Consider the following 14,667-nt stretch of genomic DNA (forward strand, 5'->3'; position numbering starts at 1 on the left):
GTCAAAGAGATATGAAAATCACTAAACCAGTGGAATTTTGAATGTGGTACAAAATATTTTATAGACATCCTTACAACAAACTGATAAGCGCCATAGATCCCAATACGCGAATTAGTTTCATCAAAACATTCCAACTTTTTTAAAATAAACATTTTAGCATATCAAAGCCTGCTTCATACAAATATCCTGATCATCTTTGGTAGACTGGGATTCAACAGGTTTCGAAAACTTAAAAAAAAACTGCTTACAAGGGAACCTTAACACATAGATTTCGATCAAAACGTTAGGATAGGTTGGGAATAGCCAATCTAGACAAGGCTTAATTTCTAGAGCTTTTCAAAACATTGAATTTGTTATATTACACTTAGACCTAATTTTATACTTTTCAAGATTTTATCAAAAAAAAGAAATTTTCAATTTTCTAATGAATCTGGAAATTGTGAGCAAATTCGAAAATGAAATAAAAATATTTCTGTCAAAATGTCTGAAATATGAAATTTCGAATAATTCTAAGTCTAACAAAACAAATTTCATGTTCTGAAAAGTCTTAAAAGTTGAGAAAACCGCTTTTGAAAATCGCTGTGTCGCACTGAAAACGCGATTTTTGGTACTGAAACTGACATAACTCGGCTGGCACTATCGAGAGGACTCTAATGATCTCAGGGGGAGGGGGGTCTAAATAGGCTTTTTCAGGTTCCCGTGTTAGTGTTAAAGGATTAACTTATCATAGTTCAAGAACTCAAAATATTGTGCTTGTTAATGGATTCACCAAGTTCAATATAAGGAAACAAAAATAACTGAACATCCTAGTAGTCATAGGGAATTGCTCTATTCATACTTTGAAAAGAGATATGATTCAGATTCAGAGAACTAAACTTGATAAAAACCACCAGGTCTCTCATCTCCCTGAATCTCTGAGCCGGATGTGATGTGACGCCTTTCAATCGGAAATCGGAAACGAAAATCGAGAAAATAAAATTTGTATATACTTCTACCTTTTTTTGCCTTATCTTTCAGGAACTATTCGGAATCTCAGACGCTGAAAAAACTAGAAAAAAAGGTTTTGACAGGGGGCTCGATATTTTGGAATTTGAGAATATTGAGAAGCTGGAGGAGGGGACGGAAGGATGCGCAATTTGACACATACACTGTGAAGCTAAAATAAAAAATAAGAGAAAAAGACGACGTGACACACAAAAAATACATACGGAAAATACAAAAAATAAGGAACGTTAAAAACAAGAGAGGTGTATAGGGAATAACTATAGAAATTATTTTTATGAGAAATTGTTTTGAGTACAACAGGCAAGTATTATCGAAAAACAAGCTATCGTGGGAATTCTGTAGCCAGGCTTCTCTTGGTAATTTTTTTTTCGAAAAATAATAGAATTTTTCATAGAAAAACAAAATCTAGACTCGTTCGGAACGTTGCTATTCGATAGTATCCAATTTCACTAAAATCTCCTTTTTCGAAAATGAACAAAAAATTAGAAGAAATGAAAAGAAGTGGCTTTTCCGCTGAACCACTTCCATAGTCAAATTTGTTGGTTCATCTAGTCTATTTTTTTTCTGCCAATTGGAAAAGTTCTGTCCGGGGCACACCCACGATTTCCGGAATTGGAACAGAGGGCAATCACATTGTCTTTGGACAGAAATATGGAAGACGGAAAAATAAACAAAGCGTTATATATTTTTTATAAGTTAAGAAAAACCATGAATTGGAGAATTTTGTAAATAGTATTAAATTCCAGACTTATTTGGGGTTTTTTGGAATTTTTGTTTCCGAATTTTTTGGAATTTTTGTTTCCCGGAAAAGGCCCTGTCGCAAGTATGATTTTCGCCAGTTTTTCCAGTTTTTATTGGGTTTCTTAACGTTTTTTTTTAATTCACAGGATTTCAAAAAATTCCATTGAAAACGACAAAAAAAAGCAAAAAAAAATGGCTGAATATTGGAAATATCTAGAAAATCGCTAGACAAAATTTCAAAAAAATTAAACAACAATTAACTTGAAACAATTTTCGCAAAAATTGAAATTTTTCGATAAAACCGGGATTCTCGATTTCTCAATTCAAACAAGTCTGTTAGAGCCTGTCTCAGTTTTTATATATTTTTGGATTAATGAAAACACGATTTTTGATTGAAAAGATAAACGGAAATCGGAAAGCGACATTTTACAGGAAAGAGGGAAAGTCTTACAGGAAAAAATAGAAATTCCAGAAAAAATGAAAACTCAATTTTTTGTGTTATATAGTTTATTTTTCAAGATGCAAAAAGAGCATCAATGTCCACTTCCTAATAGTTTTTGTTTATTTTTCCTAAACTTGGATCCAAAATGAAACAGCACATCATCTTCCATAACCCTTTCGGTTTCCAAAATTGTTTTAAAAACCCACGTAAGAGATTCAGAGATTCCGCCAAAAAACCAAAAGAATGAAAAAGACTAAAAACTGAGATTCAGTAGCAAAAAGAAGCTGGCGTCCCGAAATCAATTTCCGCCGGGGTAGGTATTTCCCCGGATGTAAACTTTAGGGATGGATGAGTCTCTGGGAAAAAATATACACGTCAACATGTCAGTAGACGAAAAAGCGACGAGGAGCGAGAAATTTTTGGCAATAAAAACGATGCGGATGGAGCAGCTCCTCCTTCTTCTAGTATTTTGATACCTCGTTTTGTGTCAGAAATGTGTATATGGAGTATGGAAATAACAAAATACTATTGGAGTTAGAATATAAAAAAACAAAAAAAACTGGAATCTAAGAAAGAAGAAATCTGACAAAATAGTGCAAGCGATCAGAATAGAACTAGTGCGTTATGAATAGAGAACCTCAATGGAACAAGTTTAATGTTCGATTTGTCATGTTTCATGAAAAATTTCAATTTTCGTATGAAAGCTGATAAATTTTGTGAGCCAAAATTTCGGGAAGGAAACTTGGGAGATTGAATAGAAAAAAGCAGAGTTCTTTCTCACGCGCTTTTTGTGATCAAAAATTTGGTTATTATTTTGAAAAAAGTTTGCGTTCCAAGAAAATTTCGAATTCTCTACGATTCCATTTAGAACCAAATTCTATACAAGTCCACTTAGAATTAACGATTCATATCAAGAAGAGTCTGAAAATTGAAAGAAAATCGATAAACTGTCACCTTATTTGATTTAATTCGTGTACAGTACCGGTTAATGAGATCTACAAAAACGTGTTGTTCAGTTGATTTTGGGCTGTTTTGACCATTTTCAGAATTCTGTAGTTCGGCTGCCAAGTTTGCGATCCTATTGGAAATTTTGGTAGATTTCGAAACCGACCTAGATAAAAAAACTTTGCATTCATGGAATTTTTAGTAACTTCCTAGTTTTCAGCCATTTGCCGATTTCTGAAATTTACCATTTTTTGCTAGTTTCCTATTGAAACAAGTGAAATAACAGACGTCTTTTAAAAATTGACAAATAACTAATAAATAAAGAAGCTTCAGAATTCAGGCTGTTTTGCAACCTCCAAATTTTTCAAAATGATCTGACACTTGAAAGCCGAGCTGCAAATGGTTAAAAAGCCGAAAATCTATTGAAAAATACGTTTTTGTATATTTTATTGACTGGCACTTTATCTATGTGGATAATATCATACTTGCAACGGGCCGGGCCGGGCCGCGCCGGACTTTTTAAAGAATTTTCAAGACCCGGGCCCGGTCCGGGTTTTCAGAAAAAAATTTTCCTGTATTTTCAAAAAAACTTTCGGGGTCAATAGAAAAAAATGGACAATTATTCTGTCAAGTAAAAAAATTTTCAAAATAAGAGTGACCATAAAAAATAATTGTTTCACAAAAATATTGAAAAAAATGTCTGAAACTTCAAAAAAATTTCAAATTTAGAGAACCCGGGCCCGCCGGGCCGGGCCGGGCCGGGCCGAGTGTCACGGGCCCGGGCCAGGCCGGGCCCTGGAAATCTTCGGTCCGGCCAGGCCCGGCCAGGCCTGCGGGCGGGGCCCTGATTTTGCAAGTATGGATAATATATTACCTAGTGTTTCGGTAAACAGGAAATACGATTCAATTTACTTTAAGACACTGGCATGAACTAGATTAAACATCGAACACGATAGAAACAATTAGACCTCATGAAATTGCTCTGAAATTCAACAAAATTGAACAATTTGCTGAGAAATGTTGAATACAGTATAAAAATATCTCGTTATCTATTTTCCTAGCTCAACTCAATGAAGAAGCAAAAATCACATTGCGTCGAAAGAATGGAAAACATTACTTCTCTGTTTGTCAGAGCAGATCAAAGCACAGAAAACCAACTAGAAAATGTTATCGCGTCCAAGATGAAAAAGTGAAATATTTTCAGCTTCTCAGGCAAATACGGAAAAATTCAAGAGAATTGGGATCGCATTGCCCAATTCTGAAAGTAGGAGCCTTCTAATTAAGAAGGGTGCAGTACCTCCCTCGTCTTTTTTTCCTGACAATCTTTACTACTCCAAATTAGGATTTGTGCCTTGAGGAGGAGCAGAAGGAATGATGAGTAGCATAGTCATACTCTTCTTCTTTTTCTTTTTCATACTTCGCGCCCCTTATATCTCTATCTGTCCATATTTATTTTTGGTGTGTGAGATAGAGAAAAATAGAGAAATAGGGTAAGATGCTTGAAAAAGTGTGAATCTCCGAAGACGTGAGTATTCAGATGAGGAGAAGAAGAGAAAGCATTTTTACAGGATTTTGATGAGTCCCCTCCCCTTACCCCTCTTTGCTTCTAGAAGGAAGCTAATAGTACAACCTTTCCTGATTTGGCTTATTTCAGTATGTCTTGTATTAGATTCAAATTCTTTTAGGAAAATTCTTTCAGGAAGTTTATGGGAATACTCACGTCGATGTTTGTGCTATGGATTTGTAGAGGGACTTTAGGCAAAATCTATAAACTGCCTGGTACCTTGTGGCACTAGTATAGATAGAAATATAAGTCAGAACAATCTACGAACCTACAAAATGAAGCTGATAGAACGAGACACATGTCACGAGAAAAATATGAAAGGAAAAGTGTCAGCAACTACAGTACCGACTAATGAGAAAAAAACGTAGTTTTCAGTTCATATAGCCATTTTCAGGAGTCTCAAGCTCGGCTGTCAAGTTCCCGATCGCTTTGAAAATTTTGGAGGACATAAAACCGACCTAGAATGACAACTTTGAATTTACAATGTTTCCTTTTCATTCCTAATTTTTAGCTATTTTCCAATTTTGGGAATACACCTTTTTCAGTGGAAAACGGGACAAAAATGATTTCAGAAATTGGAAAATAGATAAAAAACTAAAATTTTCCAAAATTTTAAAAATATAGTAACAGCAGGGATGTTCGGAACGGAAATCGGAATTCCGAAAATTCCGAGAAAAACAACTTTGGAGTGAAATCCCGATTTTTCGGAATTAGAGGTTTTTGGACTACGGTTAGTCGCGAAAAAATTGTTTGCGTTCAGAATTACTTTTACCCTCTATTTTTAGCGTTTTTGTGATGGAAAAATGGAATTTCTACTTTAAAATTCCGAAAATTCCGAAATTTCAAAAATTCGAAAATCAGATTATTTCGAAATTTCGTAACTCCGAATTTTCAGAAATGGGAAATTTTCGAAACTCCAAAAATCGGAAATTTTCAAAATCTGAACCTACCGAATTTGGGAATTTTGAAAACTGGCATTTTCGAAATTCCGAAAAACTCCAAAAAGTTAATTTTGAACATCCCTGGGTAAATAGCTAAAAAATCTAGGAATTTTGAAAAAAGTAAAAATTACAGTAACCATCTCAACAACAAGTAATGTAAATGAATTCTACAAAACCGAAAGAATGTATAAAAAATTCTATTGTGACGAGATTTTTCGTAGGATCATATATGTTATTTATTCTAAAAAAAAGGAGAAAAAGAAGAACCAATGGACAACATCCCCTCCATCCAAATACAGCCGTGGAGCCGCCATCAGGTAAACAAAATAGGAGAACACGATGGCTACAACGGGTGGCCTCTAAGAAATATGATAAAAATGAGAAACGCGTCTTGTTTAATTAAAACAAGAAAAAATGGATACAAACTATAAATGATTGTTCACAAAAATTTCTTAACCATGGAGTGACACCGTCAAGAAAGATGGGGTTTATCGCTGTAAACAATCTTTAAGGCGTTCCAGTTTTTTTGAAATTCGAGAGCCACTAATTGAAAAATTTGTTTTCGAAGAAAAGAAAAAAGGAAACTGTTAGCGCCAAGCTCAAAACACAAAATGAAGTTTTCAAAGACCTAAATTCGGGTTTTTATGAAACCCGCGTGTTTTCAAAAATGCTTCCGCTAGCGAAAATCTGACGCTATTTTTCTAAAAATTCTCACATTATTTAATGCATCGTTCATTGAATAAAAACGTTCTTGTAGGCGTGAAGGAATTTTATTGTGGTAAAACTAGACTTTTTAAACTGATTAAAAATCAATTTCTCTTCATGAAATTGGATTTTTATTGTGTGAACATTTTTTCCTTCATTGTTATCTGGATGGAAATATGTTTTGCTCAATTTTTCCTAGTTGGAGAAGCAGAAAGAAAAAATGAGATGTATTCATGTTCATATTTATTCATTCTTCAATATTTTTTGGATTCAGAAGCATTGTTCGGTTAAGTGATGTTATTATTTACAATTTTAATGTTATTGTGGATGTTCTATTCGAGGTTGGAAACTACAATGGAATAATAAAATGCAGCAAAATTTCATTTGAAGACTTTTTTATTTGGATTCCACGAGAAGCTGCACTTCTAAGGATCTCCACCATGACTTCTCGTTGCTGACCCATATATGGTAATAGGCATCCTGCAAAAAAAAAATTCTTAGCACTCAAAATTCCTGGAACAATTTAGAAAAATTAGCATAAAGAAATTGGTATAAACTGACCTTCTTGACAATAACCTCATCTTCCATTGGGACAAGAGTCGGTCCTGGCATGCATGGAAAACATGGAGAGACTTGTTTGGCACTGAAAAAAGTTCCATTGAGGGATCCAAAAAGAATGAAAGTGTCTTACATGAAAAAATCGGAAACTTGCTCCTCGTCACTGTAGAAAACGCCGAATCCGAAGTTGCGGTTTCCGCGGACCCACCATTTTAAGGTGCCGCCTTGTTTGATGAATTTCGTGACGACGTGGATTTTTCCATAAGGTACATTGATTGTTTGAGCATTTTTTATGACCTGGAATTTGTGGTTTTAAAAAGATGGAATGGCATAAAGTTTGGCTTTGCATATGCGTAGCTGAGTCAGTACAACTGTAGCACTCTAATCATTCTTTTCGAAATTGTTGATAATTTTTGAAAAACATCTCAAATGGTGTTGAATACTAGATTTTATATTTCAAAGGGGGTCATCATAAGATCTAATATGTTTATCATACCGAAATTAAACTAGAAATGCCCAACTGTCCAGTGTTCGGACCTAAATTTTGAGGGGAATTCGAATTCTTTTTCAACCATTTTCAGCCAAATTTTCGCAATATTTATTAAGGCCATTTTCAGCCGGTTTTAGGCGATTTTCAGGTAACTTTCAGTTTTGTTAAGAATACATATTAGATCAATTATTTACAGTACCGGTAAGATTTAAAAAATACTTTTCTTTCGATTTTTGGACATTTTGACAATTTTCATTGAAGCTCGGCTGTCAAGTTTGAATGCAGTTTTCAATGTAGATCTGACTTACACCTCACACATTTTTCAAGCGACCACAACGTTTTTTATCACATTGACCGGTACTGTATATTATACATTCTTATCCTATCTCGTTTCTTAAATCACGTACACTATGATTCTTAGCTGAATAGTATCCATCTGTTGGATATGAGACTGGCAACTCAATAAAACCTCCGAACGTGTGATCCTCATTATTCCAAATTGATGGTAATGACGAGTGAACTGCATACTGTAGCACGTCATCTCTCCAATTGGTCTCTCCAATTAGTCGAACCTATACCAAGAAAAAAAATTGGTTAGAAACTGGTATTGGTCATGTGAGTTCCTATTTACCTTTTCTCTTGTCTTTTCGGGTAACAGAGGGCGCACGACAACGTAGAGTGCGGTGGCAAAACTTGGTACGCAGACAGGAACGAAATACTGAAAACGAGAGATTTGAAAAACATCGAGTGATTAATGTTTTCAGGAAACTGGTTCGTCAAAAAACCGAAGAAGACCATGAAAGGATTGATCTTTTCCCTCCGCACCTTAATCATTTCCACATAATGGTCGGCCATAAAATCAGCAAGTGATTTCATCGAACCAGTCACCAAGTCGTACAGCTTTTTGTTATACTGCAGACCAGTGATATCCATGACGTAGAGGATCCAAGCCTGTTTTCCAGTTTTTGCTTCCATCTCCATTACATGGGCCAGCATCTGTTCAAGGTCCACCATACGAGCTCTCATCACCTCGAGGATGGAATAAGTTTCCATCATACCAGTGTAATCGGTTTTTCCGCACTGAAAAAGGAAAAAATATTGAGTTTGAAATGGAATTTCAATAAATGATACAGTAGCGGCTATTTAGATATACCAAAATGTGTTTCTGAGTTGATTTATACTATTTTCAGAAGTCTGGAGTTCGGCTGTCATTTTTCCAACCATTTTGAGAACTTTGGAGGGTGTAAAACAGTGCTCCACGGCACTGCGATACTTTGAAACTATTCATTTCAAAACCGGTCATTTCGATACCTTGATGATACAGGCGGTTGAATAATTTTTAGACTACGGAAACGGACATAAAGAATTCAAATATGAATTTTTTGATAGAGCACGTTCGGAAACTCAAAAATCTCGAAATAAATTTAAAAAAAAAATAAATTTTGGTTTTTTTTCAAATTTCAGAATGTGTTATAGTAGAAAAAGGATATTTGAAAATCCTAAAATTGTTTTTGTAGTCTGAAATTTATTCATTCGCCTGTATTGCCTCGGTTTTGGATTGCCCGGTTTTGATATGACTGGTTTTAAAGTGTCGCAATTTTGAAGTTATGCAGAGCCTGAAACAGGCCCAGATTGAAAACTTTGCATTTACAGTTTTGTTTAAAAATTTTTAACTTTTCAGCAATTTCAAGATTTTGAGAGACACTTCTGTTTTACCTGTTTTTATAAAAAAAAGGAAGAGAACAGACCTTCTTCAGAAATCAGCGAATTGCCGGATAAACTACGAATTTTCAAAAAGACTCAAATGCAAAATTTTTTATCTATCTCAGTTTTTCACCGTCCAACATTTTCAAAGTGATCAGAAACTTGACAGCTGAACTTCGCACTTTTGTAAATGGTTAAAATGGTCAAATCAATCGAAAAACACTTTTTCGTATATCTTATTGACCAATAAAGTGCATGTTTCCTACCTGTTCAATATTAACAATCACGTTTTCCATGTGGCCGGATGGACCAGTGATACCATACTTCCAATGTTTGTGTATGGGATGGTTTCTCTCCTTTTTGTGAAGTTCATCCAGGTTCCAGGCGGCACGAAGATTCAAATGGAATTTCATTTTCCTGGCAATCTCTGCCAATGGCAGTGTGTTATGACCTTGCAACCAACGGAGAATATTGAAATCCGTGTCGTAATACGGAGATATATCATCCTGAACTTTATTTTTCATAAGAAAATACGGGAAAAATTACCTTGACCAGTTCCCGAAGCTCTTTAATTTTTTTCAAGTCCTCCGGTGATATATCATTTTCGAGAACTGTCATAGTCACTGCAAAAGCTAACAATTAAAATGTAAAAGTTTAGAAGAAAGGTAGAGGATAATAGAAATGAAACGGCGACTGGGATAGAATAGGTATAATAAGGTTATATACCGTATAAAGCAGAACCGATCAAAAATCCGATCACAAAATTTTGGCAAAATATAGCAGAGAAATGTAGTTATGTGCCCAGTGTGTGTCTTCTATCATCCCACCTTTTATGTATCTTAACAGTACCAAATCGACAAGTCAGGGGGTTACTTTTTTCTTTTTTCAATCACAAAACCAGTTTGGGAACTTTCCTTTTAAGAGAAAACTTCGGCAAGTAGAAATAGAGAGAACACAATCGAATTTATCATCTAGAGAAGGAAAACGTTTTCTTGTTATTCCTTAGTTTTTTTTGTTCAAAGACAATAGTTACACTTTTGACAGTCGTAAATCCGGAATAAACATACTAGAGGGAAGAGAAAAAGAGGGGGATCAGTAATTATTATACGCATGATGACCCACATTGACGTTGCGTTCGTTCATGTGGTCAGCGCGAATGCCATTCGACACTTATTTATACAACTAGAAGATGATTATTGTTAGAGGAGGAGTGATAACAAGAACGGCAGAAATCCATACTGTTTAGGAATCATGGCATAACACGTTTTGATGACCAGCGTTGGAAATGGCAATACTTGTTATTGCAAGGCAACCACTGGTGCGAAATAATTGGAGGTGAAAGGAATAGAATTTTGACTTACCTCGCAATCATTTTTCTGTAAAATCGAAGAGAAAAATAGTTTTCTGGAACTTTCGAATTGTGAAAAAGTCGCAAATGGAAAATCATCCAGCCAATATAAAAACAAATTTTTCAGATTTTTGGCAATTTTGAAAATTGTCTGAGTTTAGAGCTCGGCTTTCAAGTGTCAGATCACTTTGAAAATTTTGGAGAGTATAAAACATAGCTAGATCTAATTTTTGAGCTTTTTGCCAATTTCAGAACATGCCCCTGCCGGCCCGTTTTTGTACTGAAAGAATGTGTCCTTCAGGAATCGGCAACTATCTTAAAATTTAGGAATTTTCATGAAATCTTGTGTACTTACATAATTGTTAATCTAGGTCTGTTTTACAATCTCTCAAATTTTCTAAGGGATCGAACACTTGACAACCGAGCTAAAAAGCTCTTGGATTCGGTCAAACTGTCTTGAAATTAACTTCAAGAACACGTTTTTTAATATCTTATGAACCGGATTGTATCCTTTCTGAGAAACTAGGTTAAATCGCGCCGAAGGTGCAACAGCCAGAAAGGCGCGGCTAACAAACTGATCTATTGTAAAATAAAGATCATTAATATCAATAACCTTGTATTCCTAAAACACGCAAAAACACGAATTTGGCAATATGTACTGTAAGTGTTTTTCAAATTGCACTGTTAAGAAAGTAGAGCGAAAACAAAATAATAATTGAGCATTGAACAGAGAAAATTGAACCCAGAGAAAAATGGCAAAAAGCACCTATGCAAATATTATATTTATTCTTTTCCAAGCTTCTTCAGAATAACCTCAGCAGCGTCGAGCGTGTCGTTCTTTTTGAAATAGCACAAGCGAACCATGTTGCAGTTCTTTTCCTTCTGTTCACGCGATGAGTAGAATGCGGATGGTGGGATTACGGCAAGCTTCTTCTCGCGACACAACCATCTGGAGAAGACAAAGTCATCGGGATCCTGCTCGGTGACAAGTTTGAGTCCTGAAATTATACATTGAGGTTAAAAATTATCATTATTGTGTCCAGTATACTTTGTTTCTTACAGCATGCTGGGGATCACACAATGTCGATCAAACGTATGTAGTTTTCTTTCAAGTAAAACAGGCATTTTTGTAAATAGATTTGTAAGAAAGACGTGTGTACTGCTAACCCTGCAGATATTTGAGAACAACTATCACAGTAAAAGATTCTAGTTTAGATAATTCTAAATAAAGTGAAGTTTAAACATTACTTTTGTCGGAAATCAGTTTAGAGGGAGAAATCCGATTGAAAGCGGGTTCAAAGACGCAAGAGCAAATTCTCGAATTTTTGAAACATCTTTAAGTATTGGTGCCTCATCAATCTGATTTTTTCCGATTTTCAATGGTTTTTAATAGTTCTACTGATTTCAAATCAATATTTTTCAATTTCCATTAAAAAACAAAATGAAAACAGTCCAAATTATGTGAACATAGCCAAATATTATTAAAAGAGAGCTCGAAAATACGATAGTTCGTTTTTGCGCTCCTGAATGCGCTTTGAAACGAGACTAGATTGAAGTCTTGAAATTTACAGAATTTCTGAAAATCCTTAGTTTTTCAGCTATCTGTCGATTCCTAACAAATATCTGGGTTTTTCACATCTTCAGTCTTCAACCAACCAAAAATGGGTTTCTTTGAGAAATCGGCAAATAACTGAAAAACTAAGAATTTTCAAACAACTCAGTGAATGCAAGTTTTTAAATCTAGGTTTGTTTTATTCCCTCCAAAATTTTCAAAGTGATCGGAAAGGTAACAGCTGAGCTTCAGACTCTCGAAAACACCGAAAAGGAACTGAAAATCGCGTTTCTGTATACATGTCAGAACTTACAAAGGAACAATTTCGTAATTTTTTGAAAATTCTCTAGTTGACTTTTTTTTAATTTCACAGATTTTCAGCCTAAAAATTGTGTATGGATTGATACGTGTTGATTTCCTACAACCCTATAAACACCAACTCACCTTCTTTAAGATGCGAGTAATCCGCAAGCATGAAGTAGCCAGCATCAGGGATGATCGGACGGAAATTTCCCTCCTCGAGCATCCTCGCCAGCTTGTCACGCTTGTCACGAAGCTCATCCGACAATCCAGTAGCCAGATATGAATTCTTCGGATCGTTGAGGAACTTTGGCCAATCAAGCTGGAATGCCTGAGCAATCGCCATTTGCGTTGGTGTCGAGCATGTGAAGACACAGTTCTGATGAATGGCTTTCAATGGCTCAAGCAACTGCTTCGGTCCAACAGCCCATCCCAATTTCCATCCAGTCACTGAGAATGCTTTTCCAGCGCTTCCAATAGAAATGGTGCGCTCGTACATGCCAGGGAGGCTGGCTGAAAGAAATTTTTTGACAATTCGTATTTTAGTGTATCAGCATACCAAAGCGAACCATGTCGTTCTTATGCCAAACATGAAACTCATAAACTTCATCAGCGATCACAATCAAATTATGCTTCTTGGCAATCTCGGCGAGCTTCTCAAGTTCTTGGCGGGTGAACAATTTGCCAGTTGGATTGTGGGGGTTATTGATGACAAGCATCTTCGTTTTCTTGTTAATCTTCTTCTCCATATCATCAAAATCAATGGTGAATTGAGATGCACTGGTTGCTCCTTCAGCGAGATTCATGACAATTGGGACAGGCACACCGCCAGCAAATTTTACTTGTGGGTAGTAGCAATCGTAGGCTGGTTCGATGACTGAAATATAAACTCGTTTGAAACCCAAAATAGAATGCGTCCGGGGTCCTCACGGGGCCCAAAAATCGATAATCACTCACTCAGGACCTCATCTCCCTTGTTGACCCATCCTAAGAATGCGTAGTAGAGAGACAAGTAAGCTCCGACGGTGACAAGCACTTCGTTCATCGGATCTACTTGAACATTGTAGAAGTAAGAATACATCTTGGCGAGGATGTCGACGAGCATCGGATGACCATATCCGCGTGTATACTGGTGGGCGGCGGTGAGTTCGGGCTGCTTTGAAATGTTCTCGAGCAAATCTGTGACGAATTTCGGGGCTGGGCTGTCCGGAAATCCTTGCCCAAGATTGACGGCTTTGGTTTCGGCAGCCAGTGTGGTGAATTCGACCCTGGAATGATTTCTTCGTTGAAATTAAGAATAACAGCACCGACTTTTTGCTAAATCGTGTTGTAAATAACTCTACTCGGCATGAAATTCATATAAATCAACTCACCAAATGGACGCTGCGTGATCCGCGGTTCTCTCGGCTGGCTTCGGCGAAAACGAGGACGACATTCTGGAACGACTCGTGCGAACTAGATTCAGTAACGATTTTGAGCTGAGCATGCTGAGAACTGAGAGCGGACCCGTTTTCTGCAGAAACAACACATATTGAGTGAACATAAAAGTGCGAAGGCGGTGGCGTGATTTTGTGAGAAAAAGCGAAAATTTGGAAAAAAAAGATAAATGAGCTGTTCGAGAAATGCAAATCGCAGATATTTTTCTGTACACCCGCTCTGTGGTGCACCGCAAGTGACGACACATTGCGGACCATTATGCGCGCGCACACTGAGGGTTGTATTTGTGTTGTGTGTGTGTTTCTGCAGAGGTATGGGGTCTACGAGATTGATGGGTACAGACAAACAGTGGTTTGATAGAACATTTAGTTTTGAAATTGAAGAAAAAGGTGAAACAGAGAATAATGATAAGCTCTAAAGGATGCAAAAAGGTCATAAAAGTTACGGACAGGAAATAAAAATCTAGTTTTCCCCCCAAATTCGTGGCGTGCAACACATTACGAATTCATTCACACTGAACAGAAAAACGAGAAACAAAGAGAAAAAGAGTCACATAGATCACATATATTGAAAGTGGTGGGATATGATGAATACAGTGTCATGTGTTACTGGTTCGTTACCCACAAATGTCATCATTTCTTATCTTTGATTCGATTGCTGTTTGTGGTATCTTATCAATTTTAGGTCACAGCGATTAGCGATCAAATGTGCATTTCCATTTTTTTCATTCTACTATTTTTACGTTTTTCATTGCAAAAAAAATGTTATGCGTAAAACATAAAACTTCAAGATTATCCTTCTTGAAATTCTTATTCATTTAAATTGTACTGTAAAACATGTATTAGAAAAATGGCACTTATTTTGTTTCATGGTATCTCCGGAGGGCCTTCAAATTAGAGGGTCCTCCCTCCCTATTACTCCGGTCATTTTTTTCC

At 36.1% G+C, this 14,667-nt stretch overlaps 2 protein-coding genes across 2 annotated transcripts; both read right to left on the reverse strand.

The window, feature by feature from the left end:
* Positions 1-6,739: 6,739 nt before the first annotated feature.
* Positions 6,740-9,713, reverse strand: CBG07705 (the record flags this gene model as incomplete). Its single annotated transcript, XM_045240465.1, has 8 exons — positions 6,740-6,823; positions 6,905-6,986; positions 7,035-7,198; positions 7,799-7,963; positions 8,023-8,109; positions 8,217-8,471; positions 9,362-9,601; positions 9,642-9,713. 8 exons carry the CDS (start codon positions 9,711-9,713, stop codon positions 6,740-6,742), a joined length of 1,149 nt encoding a protein of 382 aa, XP_045093457.1.
* Positions 9,714-11,226: 1,513 nt separating this feature from the next.
* Positions 11,227-13,781, reverse strand: Cbr-nkat-3 (the record flags this gene model as incomplete). The annotated part of the gene is made up of 5 exons (XM_002645892.2): positions 11,227-11,441; positions 12,440-12,808; positions 12,855-13,172; positions 13,253-13,563; positions 13,669-13,781. The coding sequence occupies 5 exons, from the start codon at positions 13,779-13,781 to the stop codon at positions 11,227-11,229; spliced, it is 1,326 nt and encodes a 441-aa protein (XP_002645938.2).
* Positions 13,782-14,667: the final 886 nt, after the last annotated feature.

The sequence above is a fragment of the Caenorhabditis briggsae genome, assembly GCF_000004555.2.
Source record: "Caenorhabditis briggsae complete genome, chrX, whole genome shotgun sequence".
Taxonomy (NCBI): domain Eukaryota; kingdom Metazoa; phylum Nematoda; class Chromadorea; order Rhabditida; family Rhabditidae; genus Caenorhabditis; species Caenorhabditis briggsae.